General features: G+C 51.2%; 1 protein-coding gene across 3 annotated transcripts; it reads left to right on the top strand.

The window, feature by feature from the left end:
- The first annotated feature begins 14,620 nt into the window (after positions 1 to 14,620).
- Positions 14,621 to 18,624, top strand: ARHGDIA (Rho GDP dissociation inhibitor alpha). 3 transcript variants are annotated; one of them, XM_068530666.1, is made up of 6 exons: positions 14,621 to 14,725; positions 16,251 to 16,467; positions 16,570 to 16,653; positions 16,917 to 16,993; positions 17,074 to 17,137; positions 17,262 to 18,624. In XM_068530666.1, the coding sequence occupies exons 2-6, from the start codon at positions 16,278 to 16,280 to the stop codon at positions 17,459 to 17,461; spliced, it is 615 nt and encodes a 204-aa protein (XP_068386767.1). In that variant the 5' UTR covers positions 14,621 to 14,725; positions 16,251 to 16,277; the 3' UTR covers positions 17,462 to 18,624. The 3 variants fall into 3 exon arrangements, with proteins under 3 accessions (XP_068386767.1, XP_068386768.1, XP_068386769.1); XM_068530667.1 differs by lacking the exon at positions 14,621 to 14,725 and adding an exon at positions 15,005 to 15,206; XM_068530668.1 differs by lacking the exon at positions 14,621 to 14,725 and adding an exon at positions 15,293 to 15,316.
- Positions 18,625 to 24,086: the final 5,462 nt, after the last annotated feature.

Here is a 24,086-nt window from a genome sequence, read left to right as displayed (position 1 = left end):
GGCTCTGATGGGACGCTCAGGTGGAGAGGAGCCACTCAGCTCCTGGGTGTGTTCCTGACGTTTGCTTGATTGAGCAAAGATACACGTGGTTTACAGAGCAACGTGGATAAGGAGGAACAGCCCTGTCCCTTGGCAGGTGATGTGAAACCCAGCAGGAGTCAAGGTGCCAGAGTCGTTGAACAGTTGTCACACTCAGACATGGTTTGAAATACCGGAAGAGGAACGTTGCTGCGTCTGTGCTCAGCAACAGTTCTCTAAACAAGGGTTGGTTCTTGAATGCAGGGAGCTGAGGCTCTAATAATACAGGAAACAACGAGAAATTATAATAGTCTAACAACTACAATAGAAATAAGTGAAGCAGAACATAGAGCATTTCTGTTCTGCTGGAACGTACATTCCAATGGGGGAAAGGTGGGAAGAGTGAAATACAGGATGTCAGGTGGTGACAAGGCTGTGTAGGAAAACAGAGCAGAGGGTGGTAAGGAGTAGGGAGAGGACTTTGCTGATGAGGTGGAGGTGTGAGCACCTGGATATTTGGAGGGGAGCCTTGCTGGCAGAGAGAAGAGCAAGTGCAAAGGTCCTGGGGTGAGAACGCCAGGACAAACCAGAGCCTAAGCGTGGCTGGGTGGAGGGGGCAGAGGTTGTGGGGCCTCACTACTGGCTTCTGTGCTGGGCTTTGAAGGAAGTAGCCCTGTGGGGGCATCTACCAGAGGTGCAGCCTGGCCTGGGGAGGGGCCGCCAGGGCCTAGCATTTGGAGACTGACGTGGGTGACATCCATAGACAATGACTGAAAAAGCAGAGATGATGGAGTGGGCTTTTGTGTTTTTGTTTCAATGTGTATGGAATGTGAAGTACTCTTAAGAGCACTAGTTTTTTAACTGAAAAAATAACACATTCAGTCAGTACAAAAGGGTAATGATGTAAACAATCACCTTCCCAGGATTGTCCAGAGGAGACCCTTGTTACTGCAGGATTTTTTTTTTTTTTAATGAGAGCTTTATTAACATGTAATTGACATACCATAGAATTAACCCATTTACAGTAATTTTACTACATTCACAGAGTCACCAATCCACCACCACATTCAAATTCCAGAATATTCTCATTACCCCAAAAAGAAACCCATTAGCTGTCATGCCTCAGTTCCCCTCCCTTGGCCTCCACTTGTCCACTTTCTGTCTCTCTGGATTTGCCTGTTCTGGACATTTCATACAAATGGATTTATACAATATGTGACCTCAGTGTCTGGCTTTTTTACTCAGCATAATGTCTTTGGGGTTCATCCTTGTTATAGCCTGTGATAGTATCCAGTCCTTTTTCTTGCCAAATATCCTATGGTGGTTATTTCGCATTTTGTTTTATCTGTTCATCAGTTGATAGATATTTGGGTTGTATCTACTTTTTGCCTATTGAAATAATGCTGCTGTGAGCATCTATGTACACATTTTTATGTGGAGGTAGTTTTCAGTTCCTGTGGAGTAGAATTGCTGGGTCATAAAGCAGCTAAGTTTAACTCTTTGAGGAGTCGTGGATCTTTGCACAGCAGCTGCACCATCTTCCATTCCAGACAGCAGTGATAAGGGCTCCAATTTCCCCACTTCCTTGCCAATAGTTGCCGTCTATTTTTTTTATTTTAGCCATCTATAGGGTGTGAAGTGGGATCTCATTGTGGTTTTGCTTTGCAGGTTCTTTAGTTTATATTTATAATCTTTTTTTTTTTTGGCTGTGTTGGGTTTTCGTTGCTGTGCGCGGGTTTTCTCTAGTTGTGGTGAGCAGGGGCTACTCTTCATGGCGGTGCGCGGGCTTCTCATTGCGGTGGCTTCTCTTGTTGCGGAGCACGGGCTCTAGGCGCGCGGGCTTCAGTAGTTGCAGCGGGCGGGTTCAGTAGTTGTGGCTCGTGGGCTCTAGAGCACAGGCTCAGTAGTTGTGGCGCACGGGCTTAGTTGCTCCATGGCATGTGGGATCTTCCCGGACCAGGGATCGAACCCGTGTCCCCTGCATTGGCAGTTGGGTTCTTCACCACTGCGCCACCAGGGGAGTCCTATAATCTTTCTTTTTTAAATGTCTGGATTGAATAATAGTTATCATGGATAACACATTCCTCCCTGGACAATTTGGAGGCCTTTCCTTGCAAACACTCATAGCCTAAATGGAATTGAATGTCCTGTTATTATCACCAACATTCATCACATTCAACAAAATAAAATCGTAAAAGGTTGATTTAGTTGAACATCATGAGTGCCTGTACTCCAATTTTACAAAGATGAATACAAAGATCTCTTTATATTACCTGTATTCTTTAGATTTTGTAGAAATGCTCAATCAGAAATGATGTGATCTTGAAATTGACATAGCTAGCATCTTCCCTAATTTCTATTCAAGTCAGCTTATTTCTCCATTTAACTGTGCATGTTCTTAAGTGTCATTTTGTAATTTTGATATTCAGCTTTATAGAAAAGAAGTGAGAATCATACAGAGAATTCCTGGATCCTCACCCAGACCCCCAGATGGAACCCCGTTCCTTTTTTTGTGTGTGTGTGATTTTTTTTTTTTTTTTTAAATAATGTTGGGGTGGCATTTTTCACCAAGTTTCTTTATTTATTTATTCATTTTTGCTGTGTTGGGTCTTCGTTTCTGTGCGAGGGCTTTCTCTAGTTGCGGCAAGTGGGGGCCACTCTTCATCGCGGTGCGCGGGCCTCTCAGTATCGCGGCCTCTCTTGTTGCGGAGCACAGGCTCCAGACGCGCAGGCTCAGTAGTTGTGGCTCACGGGCCTAGTTGCTCCGCGGCATGTGGGATCTTCCCAGACCAGGGCTCGAACCCGTGTCCCCTGCATTGGCAGGCAGAATCTCAACCACTGCGCCACCAGGGAAGCACCCCCTGTTCCTTTTCATTCTCTGTTTTTTCTGAACTGATGGAGAGTAAGTTACAGCGTGATGCCACTATACCCCTAAATCCTTCCACGTGTATGTCTTTAAAAACAAGGACATCATCTTACATAATCAGACCTTAACACTTGATAACAATACCGTTATCTGAACCGCAGACCTTATTCAAGTTTAGCCAGCTGACCTAATAGCCTGTGTTGTAAATGCTTTCCCTGGTTCACGTGGAAGAGGAATGCCTGGGCCACTGCCTTGAGCTAAAGATGTCTGTAGTCGTCTGTAACTGGTAGTACTTAGCCTTTTCGTGTCTTTTGTGACCTTGACACTTTTTGAAGATCAGTCTCATTGGGGATTGTTTTGCTTCGTTATGATTAGTCCAGGGTTATGTATTCCAGGCAGGAATACCACTGAAAGGGTTTCCCATGGGGTACAGCATGGTGGTCTATCTGTCTTATTACCTATGCTGTGACCTTGCTTGTGTGGTTCAGGAGGAGCTGCCAGGTTTCTGGACTGTAGTGTTATCCTTCTCCCCTTTATAATCTATAAATTTATTGGAGGAGAACTTTGAGACTAAATGAATACTTGTTTCTCACCCCATTTTGCCTGCTGATTTTAGCATCCTATGATGCAATAATTATTATTATGGTGCTTAATGGTGAGTTTTTTACATTTCCCCCATTCTTTCAACATTAATTGGAATTCTTTTCTAAGAAAGAGCAGTCCCTTCACCATTTATTCGCTTATATATATCAGTATGGACTTGTGGATATTTATTTGATTCTACGAGTCATAATCTGGTAACTGTTAACTCTGTTGCTCAGACTGTTAGGATTCCTCCTGTGCCCTTTTGACATGTCATGTCCTTTTTTTTGAGGGGGGGGGGCTGCGTTATATGCAGCATGTGGGATCTTAGTTCCCCAACCAGGGATCAAACCCGTACCCCTTTGCAGTGGAAGTGCAGAGTCATAACCGCTGCACTGCCAAGCAAGACCACCATGTCCTTTTTTTTTTTTAATTTATTTATTATTTATTTTTGGCTGTGGTGGGTCTTCGTTTCTGTGCGAGTGCTTTCTCTAGTTGCGGCAAGCGGGGGCCACTCTTCATCGCGATGTGCGGGCCTCTCACTGTCGCGGCCTCTCTTGCTGCGGAGCACAGGCTCCAGATGCGCAGGCTCAGTAGTTGTGGCTCACGGGCCTAGTTGCTCCACGGCATGTGGGATCTTCCCAGACCAGGGCTCGAACCCGTGTCCCCTGCATTGGCAGGCAGATTCTCAACCACTGCGGCACCAGGGAAGCCCCGCCATGTCCTTTTTAAAGCACTTCCTGACTTTCTGGCCCCAGGAGAGGCTCCAGGCTCACCTAGTCCCTGGCTCCTTTCATGGCGACTGGTATTTAGCAACCAAGATCTGGATATTGGGTATGCTCATTGCTACTGAGCTGTTGTTGCTTCTGAGCCCTCTCAGGACAGAGCTAGGAACTATATATACTAATTCATGCATACACATCTATATTCATTTCTGTATCTATTTAACTGTATATATGCATTTTTAAAAACCATGAGTTCATACTGATATCTCTGATTCCAACCCAATTCCATAGGATTCCTTCTCACCTCCCCTTATTTGTAAATTCTTTCCCTGACAGTGAGAAACCTGGCTCTCATTATCAACATGATATTTGCTTATATGATATCAATCCTTTAAGTGTCCACCTAACCTGATTTTAGAACTCTAACATATACCCCTGTGAGAAGCATTTACTAACTAGGGTACAGAATTGGGTTCTTCTGTGAGTTGAGCTCAACGCATAGAAGAGTATCCAGTGAAAGTACTGGTTTCCAAAGTTGCTTATGTGAGTCCTTCTCTTCCACCCCCTTCAGAGTAATTTGTGTAATTTGTACTATAGTTAGTTTCTTTTGTTACACTTTGCATTCCATTGTGGCTTCCTCACATACCCTGGTTGATTTTTTTTTTGGTAATTTACATATATTACTTGTTATGGAATTACATATGATTGTATAATTTTCATAGATGTTTATATGGCTTACATTAATTAGCTGTTATTATTAATGAGTCACCCTGGGATCAACTGACCATTTAGGGGAAAATAGCAGTAAATAATATACATCATTAAAGATTTTAATATAAAAATAAACCATCAAAGTACCAGGAGATAATCTCATTAGTTTTATTTTTTTAATTTAATATTATTTTTAAATTTATTTATTTTATTTATTTTTGGCTGCACTGGGTCTTTGTTGCTGCTCGCGGGCTTTCTCTAGTTGCGGCAAGCGGGGGCTACTCTTTGTTGCCGTGCGCGGGCTTCTCTTTGCCGTGGCTTCTCTTGTTGGAGCATGGGCTCTAGGCGTGCGTGCGGGCTTCAGTAGTTGTGGCACACAGACTCAGTAGTTGTGGCTCTCGGGCTCTAGAGCGCAGGCTCAGTAGTTGTGACGCATGGGCTTAGTTGCTCGCGGCATGTGGGATCTTCCGGGACCAGGACTCGAACCCATGTCCCCTGCACTGGCAGGTGGATTCTTAACCACTGCACCGCCAGGGAAGCCCAATTCTCATTAGTTTTAAATACATCAGCTTGTCTAAGCTAGGCCAGAGTTAATTTTTATGTTTTCTATGTGGGTTGTAGAAACAAATTATAAAATGTTTTAGCACGTTAATTAATTGTAAATTAATATCTGTATATAAAAATCAATGTGAGCATTCCAGTTTTTTTAAATGTACAAAGCCATCATAAACAAGCCATTCAAGTTACCATTAATGATTTCATAGAGTTAATATTTCTTTCTGGGTTGTTTTCTTTTTTGTTTTTTGTTTTTTTGGTCCTTGTCAAATATATAAACATCCAAGAGTTGATGATGATACTTAAAAAAATCTAATGTTCACCTTTGGAGATTACTTGGGCACTAATTCATGCTAAAAATTGGCAAATAAAAGCAAAGGAACAAACATTTAATCTGTTTTTTTCTATACAAACTGTAATTTGAAGGGATTAAATAGCTGATGACTGGAGGTTCTTTTAAAAGAATTCCAGCTAAGAAATGCAGAAATGTTAGAAAAATCACCATTTTGTGATGCCTAATAAAATGATGCCTGTTGGGAAGAGTCCTCAGCAGCTGCTGTGGTGATAGATGATGGTGGGCCAGGCAGCTCCTGGAGCCTACTGCACCTCACTGCAGGTGGGACCAGCAGAGTGTCCCCTGAGATGAAGCATTGGGAAGCCCACAGCACCTCCCGAAATTGACCTGGGGCTCATCCCCCCTGAGATGTAAGGGGAATAGAGGACCACACCACACTACACCACACCTAGAGGATTCACCTAGCAAATCCAGAAGTGCCCACGGGAAGTTCTCACCACAGGTGTCCTGGCTTCCTCCCCACCTAAGTGCCACAAGCTTAGAAAAGGAGTCAAAAGTGACTGTGGTACAATAAATACGTAAATTGATCTTTGTCCCTGGTTCCTGGGACAGAGCTCCTAAATCCCTTGGAATTTCCTGAATGATAGGATCGTCTTTTGTTATTCATAACAAGGCCCTTTCAATTTATGTTAATGAATGACTCTTGGTGGGCCCCCGGATAGTTTCAGGCTGGATGCTGGTCACTAGAAAGACCAAGACTTGATTATTGGGTTGGAACTCTCAGCCCCACCCACTCACTATCCCCTGACCTCTGGGGAGGGGAGAGGGGCTGGAGATTGAGTTAATCACCAACATTCAATTATTTAATAAGAATCCGCCTGCCAATGCAGGGGACATGGTTTGAGCCCTGGTCCAGGAAGATCCCACATGCCCTGGAGCAACGAAGCCTGTGCGTCACAACTACTGAGCCTGCGCTCTAGAACCCGAGAGCCACAAACTACTGAGCCTGCGTGCTGCAACTACTGAAGCCCGCTCGCCTAGAGCCCTTGCTCCGCAACAAGAGAAGCCACCTCAATAAGAAGCCCGTGCACTGCAACGAAGAGTAGCCCCCGCTCGCCGCAACTAGAGAAAGCCTGCACACAGCAATGAAGACCCAAAGGCAGCCAAAAAAAAAAAAAAAAAAAAAACTATATGATGCCATCATTTTAGGACATTAAATTGGCAAAGATACGTTCTTTTAAAAGATTAACACAAGCTTTTCTTGGAAAGGGTAAATCCAGGGATTTTCATAGAGATGACATGATCCTACAGGTACAAAATCTTAAGGAATTACACAAACTTTAAGAACTAGTAAATGAGGGCTTCCCTGGTGGCGCAGTGGTTAAGAATCCGCCTGCCAATGCAAGAGACACAGGTTTGAGCCCTGGTCTGGGAAGATCCCACATGCCGCGGAGCAACTAGGCCCGTGAGCCACAATTACTGAGCCTGCGCTTCTGGAGCCTGTGCTCCACAACAAGAGAGGCTGCGATAGTGAGAGGCCTGCGCACCGCGATGAAGAGTGGCCCCCGCTTGCCACAACTAGAGAAAGCCCTCGCGCAGAAACGGGGATCCAACACAGCCATAAATAAATAAATAGAAATTTAAAAAAAAAAACCAAAAACTACTGAGCCTGAGCTCTAGAGCCTTCAAGCCACAGCTACTGAAGCCCGCGTGCCTAGAGCCCATGCTCTGCAACACAAGAAGCCACTGCAACGAGAAGCCTGCGTGCAGCAACGAAGACCCAACGCAGCCATAAATTAATTAATTAATTTTTAAAAAAACTAGTAAATGAGCTTAGTAAGGTTGCAGAATATAAGGATATAACATCAATACACAAAAATCAACCAACAATTCAAAAATGAAATTAAAATTCTATTTATGTCAATACAAAAAAGAATAAAATTGGGACTTCCCTGGTGGTCCAGTGGTTAAGACTCTGCGCTGCCAATGCAGGAGGCATGGGTTCGATCCCTGGTCAGGGAACTAAGATCCCACATGCCACTCCATGTAGCCAAAAAAAAAAGGAACAAATTTAACAATAGAAGTGCCAGACCTGCACACTGAAAACTATGAAATACTGCTGAGAGAAACTAAAGATTAAATAGATGTGTGGGGGTGGGGGAGGGACAGACTGGAAGTTTGGGGTTAACTGTTACAGAATGGATAAACAAGGTCCTACTGCATAGCACAGGGAAGTATATTCAATATCCTGGGATAAACCATAATAGAAAAGTATATAAAAAAGAATGTATATATGTGTATAACTGAGTCACTGTGTTGTACAGCAGAAATAAACACATTGTAAATCAACTATACTTCAATTAAAAAATTAAAGGACTTCCCTGGTGGTCCAATGGTTAAGACTCCCTGCTTCCACTGCAGGGGGCACAGGTTCAATCCCTGGTCAGGGAACTAAGATCCTGCATGCCGCAAGGCATGGTCAAAAATTTTTTTAAAATAAATAGATACGTGCGTAGAAATTTCATGCTTTGGGTTGGAACATTCAATATTGTTAAAATGGCAATTCTCCCCAGACTGCTCTATAGAGTCAATGTAATCCCTATCAATAGGCGCTTTTGTAGAAATTGAGAACAGATTTTTAAGATTTATATGGAAATTCAAAGGACCTAGAATAGCCAAAACAATTCTGAAAAGAATAATAAAGTTGGAGAATCTACACTACCAAATTTCAAAACTTACTACAAAGCTACAGCAATCAAGAGGTTGTGGCATATAGATTAAGGAACAGAACTGAGTCTATAAATAAACCCTTAAGTTTATGGTGAATAAAATTTCAACAAAAGTGCAAAGACAGTTCAGTGGGGAAAATTATTAGTCTTCTCAATTCTTGACTCGTGTTATACACAAAAATTAACTCAAAATGGAGTGCAGACCTAAATGGAAGCTGAAATTATACACATAACAGAAGAAAATATAGGAGAAAATCTTTACAACTTTGGCTTAGGCAAAGAGTTCTTAGACACAACATCAAAAGCATGAGCCATGAAAAAAAAAATTGATGTTAGAATTCACTTAAAAGGTTTTGCCCTTCAAAAGACATCATTAAGAAAAACAAAGTCACAGAAAATATATCTGACAAAGGACTACCATCCAGGATCCATCAATAGTCTTACAACTGAATAGAACAACCAAACTTAAAAATGGACAAAAAACTTGAATACAGGCTTCCCTGGTGGCGCAGTGGTTGGGAATCTGCCTGCCAATGCAGGGGACACGGGTTCGAGCCCTGGTCTGGGAGGATCCCATATGCCGCGGAGCAACTGGGCCCGTGAGCCACAATTACTGAGCCTGCACGTCTGGAGCCTGTGCTCCGCAACAAGAGAGGCCGCGATACTGAGAGGCCCGCGCACCGCGATGAAGAGTGGCCCCCACTTGCCGCAACTAGAGAAAGCCCTCGCACAGAAACGAAGACCCAACACAGCCATAAATATTTAAATAAATTAATAAATAATTAAAAAAAAAAAAATTGAATAGATGTTTTACCAAAGAAGACTCTTCAACAGGGAAATGCAAATCAAAGCCACAAAGAGACACCATGTCACATCCACTAGGACAGCTTTAATCAAAAAGACAGGGACTTCCTTGGTGGCGCAGTGGCTAAGAATCCGCCTGCCAATGCAGGGGACACAGGTTCGAGCCCTGGTCCGGGAAGATCCCACATGCCGCGGAGCAACTAAGCCCATGCACAACTACTGAGCCTATGCTCTAGAGCCCGTGAGCCACAACTACTGAGCCCACGTGCCACAACTACTGAAGTCTGCACGCCTAGAGGCCGTGCTCCGCAACAAGAGAAGCCACTGCAATGAAAAGCCCACCTGCCGCAACGAAGAGTAGCCGCCGCTCACCACAAATAGAGAAAGCCCGCGTGCAGCAATGAAGACTCAATGTAGCCAAAAAAAAAAGACAGTGCCAAATGTTGGCAGGGTGTGCCCAACTGAAACCTTTTCACATTGCTGAAATGTGAAAAGGTACATCCCCACCTTGGAAAACATGGGGAATTTCACACTTGGCAATCTACCCAAGACAAATGAACAAACGTTCATGCAAAGACAGCAAATGTTCACAACAGACAAAAAGGAAACCAAAAGTGCATCAACTGACAAGTGAATACAAACAGAATATGCTATACTTATACAATAAACAGGACAAAATGTGCATTCTACGCTGTAGATGGACTGCAAAACATTAGGTGAAATCACAAGACATCAGAAACTACATATTGTGTGATTCCACTTACAAGAAATGTCCAAGAAAGACAAATTTACAGATGCACAAAGCAGGACAGTGGTTGCCAGGGTCTGGGGGGGAAGGGGGGCTAGAGTGGGCATCAACTACAAATAGCTCAAGGGAAACTTTCTTGGCGTGAGGATTATGCACCTCTACAAATTTACTAAAAAATTCTTGAATTGTAAACTTTCAATGGGTGGATTTTGTAAATTATACCTCAGTAAAGCTGCCTTTCTATGTCATTAAATATTTTTATTTGAATAATGTAAAAAGTTTTAATTACAGGGATTTTAAATTAATATATATTAATATTTACTACAGTGTAGATGTTCTGGGGCTGCTCAATGATCTGCTCTGCTTTTCAGATCCCTGTTTTGAAAACGTCTGATATTGTAAAAGTGCCGAAATAAATGTCCTTGCAACTAAACCTTTGCACACAGCCATGGTTCTTTCCTCAGAACACTGTTAAGGTTCAAGGTGTACTTTCATAGCCCTCCCCAGCCCCGCTGGGCGTTCCGGGTGTGGCCATGCTTGTCACATCTCTTAGGTTCTTTGCTAATTTGATAAAAGGTTCAAAACAGCGTCATTCCTTCCTTGTGATGGTGCAGAAACACGTCACATTCCAAGGGGTCCAGCTCCTGCAGGTCCAACCTGCACCTATGGAAAGGATGAAGGGCAGGGACACAACGTCAGCACTGGGTATGGTGTTGCCAGCCAATCCCAGTTGTGGGAGACTCTAAGGACCAGTGATCCTGGTCCTTCAACAGGACACTGCACAGAGCAGAGAGGATGATCCTATTAAAGAAGACCCTAACACAACTAATGCAATGTATGAAGCTCTAACAAAAAGTAAAAGAACTCAGTACAATCAAGGAAAATATTGGTTAGATCTTGATATTTAAGAATTTATTATATTTTCTTGGTTGGTATTCCAGGTACCTACTACTCCTTAAATTACTCCAAAACGTGGTGTGAAACAAACACATTTTACTATGGTCACAGATTCTGAAGGTCACGGAGTGAGACAATCTTTTCGTCTGGTGCCACAAAGCAGGTCTTCTAGGTCTTCAGCCCCAGTTTTCAGATTAAGAGAAGCCACACCCCCCAGCCTCACCCTCACCAGAGTCTTGACCAGAAGCCATGATGGGATGAGACTTCTGGGGGTCCTGGGAGGCAGAGAGTGTGTTTTACACAAGAGGGTCACACATCCTTTGCTTCTATTCCCGTTGAGAGGTGGAATCTAACTCTGTTATGATGTGATTTCTTTTCTGTTATGATTCCTATTCATCTTGTGTGAAACTTGTAGGATTTGAGCTATGTTAAGACAAGTTATGTAGTTCAAAATGGAGTCACACTTGCCAACGTGAACGTCCATGTTAGTTGTTTTGAAATGTCTGTTGTAGCACTTCGAGTATCTTAAGTGATAAACTAAGAGTGTTACTTTAGATAAGAAGTTTGATGGATGACGTATGTCACTGGAAGAGAAGGAACAACTGACAGAGTGAAGACCCCTCCCCCAGGGGGTGGGTAACTGTTGCTCCTTAAGAAGAGACCACTAAGCCCAGTGACTTGAAGACTCTTCCCTGAAGGACCCGACTCCACGTTGTTGAGAGCTGTTCCAGCTTTTTGAACGTTGCCAGAGGCCCTGTCAGAGCAGAAGGCAACTTCCCACTCACACTTGTCTCAAGACCTGTGGCCAGACCAGAGATGCTGCTCGTGCTGAGACGCCTCCTTCTCAGACTTCTCCTTGGAGTGATTCATTACCCCCTTTTCCCTACTTTGTAACTGTGTGTAATAAACTGAGTGATTTGTGAATTGAACGTTGGCTACTGTTCCCTACATCTCCATTCCTGATTCTCACCTGCCCTTACTGCTAGGTCGTGCCCTTCCTTCACAGTAGACAGGCCTCTTGGAACATTTGCTCTTGGAGTCCAGCGGCCAAAATCCCATGGGAGTTGTGTGGGCGGTCCTCGGGCCAACAGCCCAGGCTGTTGAAATGGGGCCATCTTGACGGCCAGTCTTTGTGGCTGCAGCACGACCGAGCTGATTACAGCTGCACGAAAGCCCAGCCCTCAGCCCACAGAATAGGAGAGAACCATAAACCGCTGCTCCAGGCCACTGCGTTTGGAGTGGTTTGTTTTTAGGCTGCGCCACGCGACATGTAGAAATATGGGATCTTAGTTCCCCGACCAGGGATCGAACCCATGTCCCATGCAGTGGAAGTGCTAAGTCTTAACCACTGGACCTCCAGGGAAGTCCTGGAGTGGTTTGTGGGATGACTGTACTGCTATTATTTACTCCCAAAGGATCCTTTTCTTTTTTTAATTTTTTAAAATTTATTTATTTATTTATTTATTTAGGCTGCGTTGGGTCTTCGTTGCTGCGCGTGAGCTTTCTCTAGTTGCCGCGCGTGAGCTTTCTCTAGTTGCCGCGAGCAGGGGCTACTCTTCGTCGCGGTGTGCGGACTTCTCACCGCGTCGTAGGCTTCTCTTGTTGCAGAGCATGGGCTCTAGGAGCACAGGCTCAGTAGTTGTGGCGCACGGGCTTAGTTGCTCTGCAGCATGTGGGATCGTCCCAGATCAGGGATCGAACCCGTGTTCCCTGCATTGGCAGGCAGATTCTTAACCACTGTGCCACCAAGGAAGTCTGGATCCTTTTCCTTAGAAATAAATACACGCTGAAATATTTATGACATTTGACGTTTGCTTCAAACTTGCTGCATGTGTTAAGGAAATGAGGGCACACATGACACAGGATTGGACACGAGCTGGTGGGTACCTGTTGAAGCTGGTGATAGGTCCACTGGGCTTCATAATCCCATTCTTTCTACCTTGGTCCATGTGGTGGGCCGCCTCCTTGTCCTCATGTTCCTGTGCTCTCCTCTGGTGCTGTACTGGGGAAGGTCCGTGTGACCAGCAGAAGAGAGCAGAAGCGATGGCACTTCTGACACTAGGCTGTGAGAGACACTGCAGCTTTGTTTTTGGCACTTGCTGTTTCCCTGGCTTGCGTTCTCTTGCTGCACGCAGGATCTTCGTTGCTGCATGCGGACTCTTAGTTGTGGCATGCAGGATCTAGTTCCCCAACCAGGGATTGAACCCTGGCCCCCTGCATTGGGAGTGCAGTCTTGCCCACTGGACCACCAGGGAAGTCCCTCTGTTTCTGAGGCCTCACTTGGGGGACGCCAACTGCCTTATAGAGAGGCCAGAAGCTGTGGGCAGCGGGGAACTAAACCCTCCAGCCAACAGCCCGCTGCAGATCCTTGAGACCAGGTCCCAGGCTCACAGTTGACCACAACCTCACAAGACTGGAGACGGAATCACCCCGCAGATAGTAAATGCTGGTCGTTTTAAGCTGCTAAATTCCAGGGTACGTTTTTACCCAGCAATAGGTGACTAACATAACAAGTTCGGTATTTTTCAAAAAGCACTTGGGTTATGGGAAAGCAAACTTTTGCTCAACCAGCGATTCAGCAGTGCAGCAGGACGGCTGGCTCTAGCATCGCGGTTTTCAGTGGCAGGAAGCCTCAGAAGCACACACCGAATAAATACCATACTGGAATGCTCTGTCTTTGGCCAACTCAACTTCCTACACATAAAGGGGACAGTGAGGCTCTTAGATACAGAAAACTCGCAAACACCCCTCAAAAGTTAAGACATTTCTAAAAGGTACCAAGGTCAGTATTTCGCATTAAGTTCTATGGCCTAAAAGGCCCTCCTACGCGCAATCTAGGGGTGTGTGTTTGTGATGATTCTGGTGTTGAGCATTTGGGGGCTCAGACCCCGCGAGGAGGAGGAGGAAGCGGGGTGCTCGGCGGGCACTGGCAGCACGGGCTCCGCCAGACCCGCCACATTGGTCACAAATCATGGGCCCCACCTGGAGCTGCAAAATGCTCCCGGGTTGAGCGCATGGGCAAGTGTCCGATACTCGCCACGCGGCTGAAGAACCCGGGTCGGCCGTGGCATCTGGGCCAGGAGCTCCGGGCAGAGCGACCACATGCTGACTTGGTCTGGAAGGAGCAAAAGGTTCGGCAGGCGCACCGATCCCTCTCCTGGAAGGGAGCGCTAGGCCGACACCCGCGGATGAACGTCCGGCGGTAACTTCCGGGAGGCCAGACAGCGGAGACTGGCGCGAAGGCCGCCTCGGGCTGGACGGCGGCCATCCGCTGACCCCGGCTCCTAGAGGGGACCGGCCGGGCCCGCTTGTCCTCGCAGAATGACGGCTGCGTACCCACAGAGGGAGGCGTGGCCGTGGAGGGAGACGCGCCCGTTGACTGACAGACGCGCGTTCCAGCACCTCGCGGAAATGCCACGCCGCGCCCACGTTCTGCGTGGGGCTCAGCGAGACTGTGACACTGCCCCGCCCCTTCAGCTTGCGGGCTGACCCCTGGGGATGCCCGGGTCCAAAAAATGCCTGGGGCAAAGGGCGCAGAACCCCCAGCGGGATAGGCCTCCGCAGACGTCCCCACCGTCGCACCGCCCACGCGGGACGCGCCCACGAGGCCGTGCTCGCAAGATGGCGGCGGCGCGCTGACGCCAGCCCCCGCGCGCATGCGCTCTCAGCAGCCCGCCCGTCGCGAGCGGAAGTCGCGTGACCCCGGAAGTGGCCGGCCGGGCGCGCGCGGGCGGGGCGGCAAGGGTCGTCATTCTGTGTGGGAGGGAGCGCGAGAGCGGCGAGGACGATCCTCCGGTGAGCGCGGGCGGCGGGGCTGGCGAGCGCGGTGGGCGCGGCAGGCGGGGCGGCCGCGGGGGAGGAGGCCAGGCCCGCGCCTTTGTTCTCGCCGCCCGCCCCGCCCGCCAGCCCCGCGGAGGGGTCTGCGCCGGGCGGGGGCGGCATTGACAGCGGGCGGTGGCCCGGGCGTAGGGCGGGCCCACGTGCGGGTCGGGGGCGCTGGGATCCGGAGGCGGGGGCTTGGGTGCTGGGGGCGGGATCCGGGGGCTGAGCAGGTCTCTTTTGTGGTCGCCGCTCGTGCCCAGGGCCCCCTCCCCGCTGGTGCTCGCGGGCCTGGGCCAGGCCGGACTCCCCTTCCCTTGGGCGGTTAGGTCCACGCGCCCCACCCCACGCGCCGGGCCGCGCCCGGCCCAGATTGCAGGCCCTGCGGAAGTGCGGGCCGCGCCATTGCACTTAAAGGATTTTGTCGCCTGCGGCCGCGATTGAGTCGCATTAGGGCGTGAGTCTTCTAGAGGAATTCCAGAGGAAGCAGCAGGGAGGTCTGCAAAAGCGGGCCGGCCCCACCCCGCCTGCGGCGGCCGGGCGGTTCCGGGTCCCTAGCGGCCCTTTGTAAGATCTGATCCTCGCGCGGGTCCCGGTCTTGGCTATCTTTATTGGTAACTGGTGGCCCTGACCCACCTTCTGCACCGCCAGGTCAAATCTGAGCGGGTTTCAGATACTCCTCAGGGATTCTAGGGGGTGCGACGGTCATCCTTAGCGAAGGAAGCCCAGTGGCTGCCCCATCGCTGCTCCTCGCTTTGTCAGCACTGCTGCGGGCTCTTCTGAGGCAGGGTCCGGAAGGAGGGTCCTGAGACTACCACATGTTTGCAGCGGTTCGCAAATTCTAGGTCTCAGACCCTCACAATTGGAGATGTGGTTGGCAGATACTTAGGGTCTCTCATGCCATTTTAGGACTTACCTGTGAGACTGAGGTTGGCCCTGTCATGTGAGCTTTAGGAGGGTCCTGTGTTTGAAGGGTGAGACAGAACTGACCCGTATCTTGCACAGAGGCTTTGGTTTGCAGCTAGGACGTGTCCGAAGGAACCCTCTGGTTAGAGAGGACCCAGCAGGAGGGGTCCCTTGAGGCAAGGGCCTGGGCAGTTCAGAATAAGCAGCAGGACTTCGTCCTGATGTTGCCTGGTGGGACCAGGGTGCTGCTGCTTCCTGGGCAGCAGGGGAGCTGTGCCTGGTCTCCCCTAGGAGCAGGCTGCAGGTTCCATTTAGCTCTGGGTGCTGGACCTGGGATGGGGTCCCCTGAGGTGGGCAGGGCAAGGAGGTGAGTGTGGCCCCTCTGGGCCTCAGGAGCCAGTGTCTGGGCCCTTTTCAAAGTTCTGGCTGTCGTTGCTTTCCTGTTACAGAAGGTGCACCTCTCCTTGGGCTCAGGTGGGGGCTTGGCCACCTGCAGAGATCTGACGCAGATCACCTGGGGGACCTGCAGAGGGGCAGGAGGGGAAACACTGTGGGTCCCTCGGAGATGCCACAGCCCATGTTACCCCGCCCACAGGTGTCCCAGACCTAGCTAGAGGTGAGTATGGCTGAGCAGGAGCCCACAGCCGAGCAGCTGGCACAGATTGCGGCTGAGAACGAGGAGGATGAGCACTCGGTCAACTACAAGCCCCCGGCCCAGAAGAGCATCCAGGAGATCCAGGAGCTGGATAAGGACGACGAGAGTCTGCGCAAGTACAAGGAGGCCCTGCTGGGCCGTGTGGCCGTGTCCGCCGGTGAGTGGGCCCTGGTGGGTGTGTGTGGACACCTGTCGCTTTTCTGGGTGTGTGTTACTATTTCCCCCACTGGTGAAACTCCAACTTGCTGTTACTTTGCAGACCCCAACGTCCCCAATGTTGTGGTGACCCGACTGATCCTGGTTTGTAGCACTGCCCCGGGCCCCTTGGAGCTGGACCTGACAGGTGAGTGGCATCTCTGAGGTTCCTGGCTGGGGCTGCCTGGCAGCCTGCTGCTTCCCCTAAAAATAGTTTCTTGGGGTGCTGGCGCCCTCTTGTGGGGAGCACAAGAACTGTAGCCAAGTGGTCTTAAAAGGCTCTGGCTTTGGTGTGGTCTAGGTCTGGGTTGCCAAGGGTTATGTGGGGGGGGCGGGTGGAAGGAGCACCCCACCAGGGCCAGAGGCTGCCCCTGGCTGAACCTCCTAGTGTGGCGTTCCTCTCAAATGCAGGTGATCTGGAGAGCTTTAAGAAGCAGTCCTTTGTGCTGAAGGAGGGTGTGGAATACAGGATAAAAATCTCCTTCCGGGTAAGGAGGAGGCTCAGGGAGGTGCCAGGGGCTGGGGCTGGGGATCCTGGCTGAGCCCTGCTTGGGGTGCCTCCTTGCAGGTGAACCGAGAGATCGTGTCCGGCATGAAGTACATCCAGCACACGTACAGGAAAGGCGTTAAGAGTGAGTGAGGGTGGGCGCCAGGCCCGAGCCCCCAAGAGGGAGGTGGCCACCCAGGGGCTCAGGGATCAGGAGGGAGAGAGGAAACGCCCAGCTCTGCTTCCTGACGGCCTTTTCTGCATCGCAGTTGACAAGACCGACTACATGGTGGGGAGCTATGGGCCTCGGGCAGAGGAATACGAGTTCCTGACCCCCATGGAGGAGGCCCCCAAGGGCATGCTGGCTCGAGGCAGCTACAACATCAAGTCCCGCTTCACAGATGACGACAGGACTGACCACCTGTCCTGGGAGTGGAACCTCACCATCAAGAAGGAGTGGAAGGACTGAGCTGTGGCTGGGAGGTGGGCAGGGCGGGCGGACGGAAGGACGAACATGCCCCTCCCCACCCCTCCCGACCCCAGACCAAAGTGCTGACAGGGCCCGCCCACGCTGCCGCCACTCCCCCTGGTCTGCCTCCTGGCCGGCCTGTCTGTCCCTCCTCCACCCTTCCAGCCTGCTGGCCCCAGCCTCCTCGGTGGTCTAGTGTTGTTGCTGCTTCCGCCTGTGCTGTGGGGAGGGAGGTCTACACCTCCCCTTCTGTATCCCTTGAGGTTCCCCCACCGTCCTAACCCGACCTGAGGTCCTGGCAAGGGAGCCAGGCATTGCAGAGGGGCTCACGTCCCTTGGGCCTTCTCTGTTGCCCCACCTCGTGTTCTAGCACGCCCTCCTGGTGGGGGTGGGGTGTACCACGTGGGGCCTCGTTGGGCCGGTCGTCCTCCAGCTTTCACTTCTCCCCGGTCAGTCTATCCATCGCTGTCAGTAACCGTCTAACCATGATGCCTTAACATGTGGAACGTGTGCTGAGGGGGCGTCACTAATCTCCTAACCCCGTGTCTGCATGAGCATGTGGTCTCCCCCAGTCCCTGCCCCGTCTGTGATCCCCGTGGCCCGAGAAGGTGTGTGGGATGTGCTGCTGCTGCTCCCCGGTCTGCCTGGGCCTGGCCAGTCCCCCTCCCCCTGGCCAGGGCTGCGGGGACGGCTCCAGGGGCTTGGGAAAGCCAAATGCCAAACCTTGAGCGGCCTCCAGTCCCATCTGGGAGGCTGGGTGTCCTCACACCTCTGCCTTCTCTGTCCCGGTGGGCAGTGCCTAGAGCCCACGGGCCCAAAAGAGAGCCCTCAGCAGACAAAACCAGTGGCCAAGCCTTACCTGTCCCACCTGGGCCTGCCGGCCTGGAGTCATGTGCCTGGCCGGTCAGTATTTATTGCCTCCATATGTGCCGTCCTCTGGGCCCACTGGCCTGCTGCCTCTGCCCCCAGGCTCGGTGCCATCATCCCCAGCAGGCCAACCAGGACCCAGCCAGGACAACTGTGGGACCAAGCTTGCACAGCTGGAGCCGTCCCCTGTGCCCCCCACCCCACCCTGCCCCTCCCCGGTCAGGCCCGGGCCTAGAACGCACAAGAGCCTGTCCTGCTTCTCCTTTTCTGACCGGGAAATAAACTCCCCCTAAGGAGCCAGGGTGTCTGCTGGTCGTCTCCTGGTGGGAAAGGGGAAGTGGGGCCCCATTCCTCTGCTACCCCAGGGCACCCAGAGGCCGGCCAGGGGCCAGGTGCAGTAGCCACTGCTCCTGTGGCTATTGAAGGAGAATGGGTTTAAAGCCCTTTCTTAGTCATGTCAGCCCGTGAGGCCAGTGCTACCCTTTCGGCTCTGTGGGTCCTGCAGGGAAAGGGCGGGGCACAGTCAGGCCCTGGGCCCGGTGGGGTGTCCAGAGTGGCTCCCACACCCCACTCATGGGCCCTGTCTGAGCCTTTGGGAGGGAATGCTTTCAGTCTCAGAGAAGAGGAATCTTGCTGAAGACTTGGGAACAAATGGGATGACTGGGTCGCAAGGGACCTGGGATAAGGACTCCAAGCTAGGTAGGAGGGTGGAGAAGTTGGCACCATGGGCAGCAGGGCCAATGGAGGGTGACATGGAAGGCTGGCCAAGCCCCTGTGCCCTGTAGGGCCAGGCAGGGCCAGAGGTCCAAAGGTGGGATTGGTGAGGTGGGGTGAACAGGAAGAGATGGAGATCCTCACTGCATGGAGGTACAAAAGAGCGCCTAGGGAGCCCTGAAGGACTGCCAAGGGCCATGCATACTCCACAGCCAGTCCTGCTGACCATCAGGGTCTCTTCAGGACCTTGGGGTAGCAGGGACTGTGCTGCCTCAGAGCATCACCCGCAAGGGCACCCAGTACCTAAGACGCCCTTTCCCAGCCCTGAGGCAGGAAAGGGCAGTTAGGAATCCCCAGCTCCAGAGTGTCAGTTCCAGAAACTTCTTTTTATGGCTCAATGCTGGTTGCAAAATCTCCCTTTGTGCTCTGAGCTGGTGAGAAAAGTGGTATGTGTCACCTAAGCAGCCGCTTCCCTGAGCCCGCCTTGGCTGCACCTCCCAGAGCTTGCCACTCTTCCCAGTGCTTATCAGTAGGGTGAGCCCTCCCAGGACCTTATCACCAGCTGGGGTGGACTCGGAGGTACCCTTTCACCCCCACCCGCAGGTCAGTGACCACATGTCATGGCAGGATGGCACCCACAGGGCTGGTTATCTCCTGGCCTTCCTTACCAGGGCCCTGGTGGGATTCTGGAGTCTGGGCGCTGGGCTGGGTAATGGGATAAAATGCCACTTCGTGCAGCAGCTGGCCCAGACGTAAATCCAAGAGCCATAGCCCTCAGCTCTGGAATCCACAGGGGTTAAGGACCCTAACCAGCCTCTTCCAGGACTGCCTGTCAGAGGCAGGGGGAGGCAGTGAAACTGCACAGCTCTGGGATCCGAGGCCCAAGGCCTTTCCCACTAAACTCAGACACAGCTACCTCTGAAACAGCTCTACCTTTGGAGGGGAAAGGCTCCCAGGTGGTGGCTACAAGTTTCAGTCTGCAGGAGCCCCAGGGCCAGCCACAGCTGCTTTAACTCTCCCTGTCCACCTCCGAAGTGGTCCAGTGAAAATCTTCAAACCTAGGGTCAGCCTGTGCTAGCAGCAGTTTGGTTTATTGGGCAAGGGCCTTCCGAGGCTCCAGCAAGCCAGAGGGCCTACTATTTTTGCTCTTGGATTTTCCAAGCTTTGGTTTGATGTGTGAACTCAGACCCCAAGTGCCAAGTAGTACAGACACGCTGCCAACAGCCAGGACTTTGTTCTGGTTCCTCCTCTGGTGAAGGATTACATGAGGTGGCACCTGCAGGACCTGCATGACGTGTCTCTCAGGTCCCAAGTCTAACCTGATCCTTCTGGTTCCACCCCAAACCCAAACCTGTCTGTACAGCTCAGTGCTGCTGGGCCTGGGCTCCCCGCCCTAGTGAGCCAGTGCCTGTGACCCTTCCTCTCCACTCCCTTCCTCTCCACTCCCTCCCTCTGTCCATGGCCCTAGTCATCCCCAAGCTTCTGCCTCCTCAGCCATCCCCTAGATGGACCCTTCTTCCACTGAGGAGAGTGGCAGTGGACACCAGGTCAGCGCCTTTATTGTGACTACTCACCAGTTATTGTAGTTTGCTAGAATCTTCTCCATGGCCAGCACTGTCATACTTTACTATCAGGGTCCACTTCAGTCCACCAGGGCCACGCTCACCACTGCACCTTCTTCCTATGTCCCAGCTCACCCATGTGTAGGGCTGTGTGGCCCATAGCACAGCCTTTGCCCCCCTGCTACTGCTCCACAGTGGAAACCTGCAGTCAGGAGGACTTCCTGGGTGTCCAGGAGCCTGCTGTCAACTCCCTCAATGCCTCCAATCGGGTTGAAAGGGAGTTGTTTTATTCTGATAACTTTTTTTGTTCTTTTAATTTTTGGCCACACCAGGCGGGATGCAGGATCTTAATTCCCTGACCAGGGATCAAACCCGCGCCCCCTGCTGTGGAAGTGTGGAATCTTTTTTTTTTTTTTTTAATTTGTTTAATTAATTTATTTTTTTGGCTGCATTGGGTCTTCGTTGCTGCAGCGCAGGCTTTGTTGAGTTGCTGCGAGCGGCAGCTACTCTTCATTGCAGTGCGCGGGCTTCTCATTGGGTGGCTCCTCTTGTTGCAGAGCACACGGGCTCTAGGCGCACGGGCTTCAGTAGTTGTGGCTCGCGGGCTGTAGAGCGCAGGCTCAGTAGTTGTGGCACACGGGCTTAGTTGCTCCGCAGCATGTGGGGTCTTCCTGGACCAGGGCTCGAACCAGTGTTCCCTGCATTGGCAGGCGGATTCTTAACCACTGCACCACCAGGGAAGTCCCCAAGAACTCTATTTTTGAGAGTAGTCTTTATCAAAATGTTTTATCACTCGGTTGTTCAACCAGTGTTTAATGGGCACCTTCTCTGGGCGTGAGAGACCCCTGGAGGACATCCTGAAGCAGCTGTGCTGTGTTCATAGAGATGACAGAGCCACAGCCACTGGGGCTCTGCCCTCCAAAGGTGCACTCCAGTTCAGGGCACTGGTATGAGAGTGAACACGGCTCCATCGCCTTTTCCTAGAATTGCTCATGAAAGGCATGTGAGTGGCCTTAGGAAAAAGACAGATGCTGGCCCTCCCCTCAGGGCCAAGGCCTGCAGAGGCGTACAGTGAACCTGGCCTGTGTCCTGGGGGGAAGGATGCACCCCTGCACCTCACCCAACTACTGACCAACCCCAGAGACTGGAGACCTGGTGCATCCCCAAACCTGGCCTCCCTCCAGCTTTCTGGGAACCCCACTTCCCTGCGGACGTGCTTTGAGAAGGTGCATCAATGCAGGAAAGGCATGAAAATACCGTGCCCTGCCCAGGCCAGAGCCCTGGTTTTCACAGAACAATGACTTGGCTGGGTCCACCTGGGCTGCAGAACAGTGGCCTGTCATCACCTGCATCAAGGTGTGTCCCAATTACCCTTGGCTTTGGCCATGGAGGCCCAGACTGAACCAGAGAGAGTCAACCACAGCCAGCAACTCAGATCCTTGCTGTTCTGCCTCTGGTCTGTTCTCTCCTTGGTCCCAGTATTCTCATCTTTTGTAACTACTTTACCGTATGCTGTGAGGCTAAGCTGCCTCCAAACCATCACAAACTAATCAACATCTTGGTATCTCTTCATTCTGTCCCTATCAGATGAAAAAACTAAAGTCCAAAAATTTAGGCATCTAAACTCTGATTTCAAGAGTGCCTCTGAAATCTAGACGCGGTACAAATGTCCCTTGTCTCAGACCCAAATTGTGGTCTGTAAATCGGGGTCATGGCAATCACGAAAATGTTGGGAGATAGGGCAGGAGATATGAGGCAATTCCCACCCTTTCCCAGAGAGCAGAGGGTGCCTGTGATGACTTATTTTGAAGCCCTGCTGCTCAGCGGGCCAGCACCCAGGCCAGGACCCCACTGAACTGGGGTGGAGGCTGCAGCTGCAGAGACACATGTTCATAGCCTTTCGTTGCCTGAGGCCCAGCTCCTGTACAGTGCCTGCTGTGAGGTAGACAGGCATCCCAGGAGCTACAACCACCTCTCCCAGACTCTTGTTCTACTGGCCCTGGGGGAGGGGCACAGAGAACCTGGTCTTGACCTTCAGGAATTCATATTCTAGGTGAGGAAGTACCACAAAAGAGATGAGAAGACAGGCCCTCAGGAGCTACGTGTCAATAAATGCAAACTCTCAGAAGTACAAAAACATCTTTTTTTCTGTTTTACCATTTCTGAAATCAGGATGTTATTATATAGCCAACGTGTACATTTAACGTGGGAATGTCCTCCTTTTTCCTGTCAAGTTATTAAATCGATGATGAGTCAAAATCAGTGGGGTTGGCATTTCACAACCGAGGAAGTGAACACAAATGAAGAAGAGAGTGTAGAGACGGGGGTGGGGTGGGGTTAGGGTTAGGCTTTGAGCTGTGAAGGAAAAGGAGCTGCTCCATCCAGAGCCGCGCCGCCCGACAGGAGCAACATTTGGGCCACGTACGTTATTTTAAATGTTCTAAAGCCACGTTAAAGAAAAAAACTGGGAAAAAAAAAGCTTTAATACTTTTACTTAAGTCATCGTATACAAAATATCCCAACATGTCAATATAAAAAGTCATCAAGGGAATATCGTACACTTCACACCCGTCCTCAGTCTTGACGTCCGGTGCGTGTTACGCTCACTCCCAGTCACGCTGCCCGGCCGCATTTTAAAGCTCGGTGGCCGCTAGCGACCCCCCTGGTGGACGGCGCGGGTCTACCCGGGCGCCTGAAAGCGACCCAGGGGCTGCTTCGTGGGACTGGCAGCCGGTGGGAGGAAGGGAAGGTGCCGCAGGAGACGGTGCCGGCCCTGACCCTCTCACCAGGCGGGAGGCCCCATTCCGGGCCCAGCCGAGTCTTGCCGTCCCCATCGCGTCCTGCCTCGGTCCTCCCCGCGCCCCCCGCGCGCTGCTCTTGCGCCTCGCTACGCCGCCACCGGGAGCGCCCTGACCGCCCGCCGAGGCCCCCAGGGCGACGCCCGTGCCGGAGCCCCGCCGCCACTGCAGGGGCCGCACGAGCCTCACGCGCGCCGGAAGCGCGTCAGCTCAGTTTCCAGCCTGCAGAGCTGGGGGGCGGTGTCAACTGGGGATACGCGGTCCAGTCAGAAAGCAACACGAGGGGTTTCGGAGGCGCAAGCGCGGCCCCGCCCCTCAGCTGGGAACTCCGCCCCACTGCCACGTTCGACGAAGGATCGCGCGTGGTGCGCGCATGTCTCGGCCAATCAGGAGTCGCAGAGCCCAGGCCCCCGAAGGTAGCAGCCATTCCAGACCCGCTGAAGGTGTAGGAGAAAGCCACCAGTCACAAGGCCAGGGAGAGAAAGTTCGCCGACAGGAGCCAATGAGAGGCCGGGAAAGAGCGCGAGCGCGAGCTCCTCGGCCAATCCTGGGCGAGGGTGAGGGAGGTGCCCGTAGCGATTCCGAATCCGGGGCCGTGGCCTGTGTGGACGCCCAATGCAAGAGCGGCGGAGGCGGGCCCCGGAGCCCACCGGCCAATCGGAGGTGGGCGCGGGCGGGCGCGCG

The sequence above is a fragment of the Eschrichtius robustus genome, chromosome 20, assembly GCF_028021215.1.
Source record: "Eschrichtius robustus isolate mEscRob2 chromosome 20, mEscRob2.pri, whole genome shotgun sequence".
NCBI classification, from domain to species: Eukaryota; Metazoa; Chordata; class Mammalia; order Artiodactyla; family Eschrichtiidae; genus Eschrichtius; species Eschrichtius robustus.
This window is presented reverse-complemented; position numbering and strand designations above follow the sequence as displayed.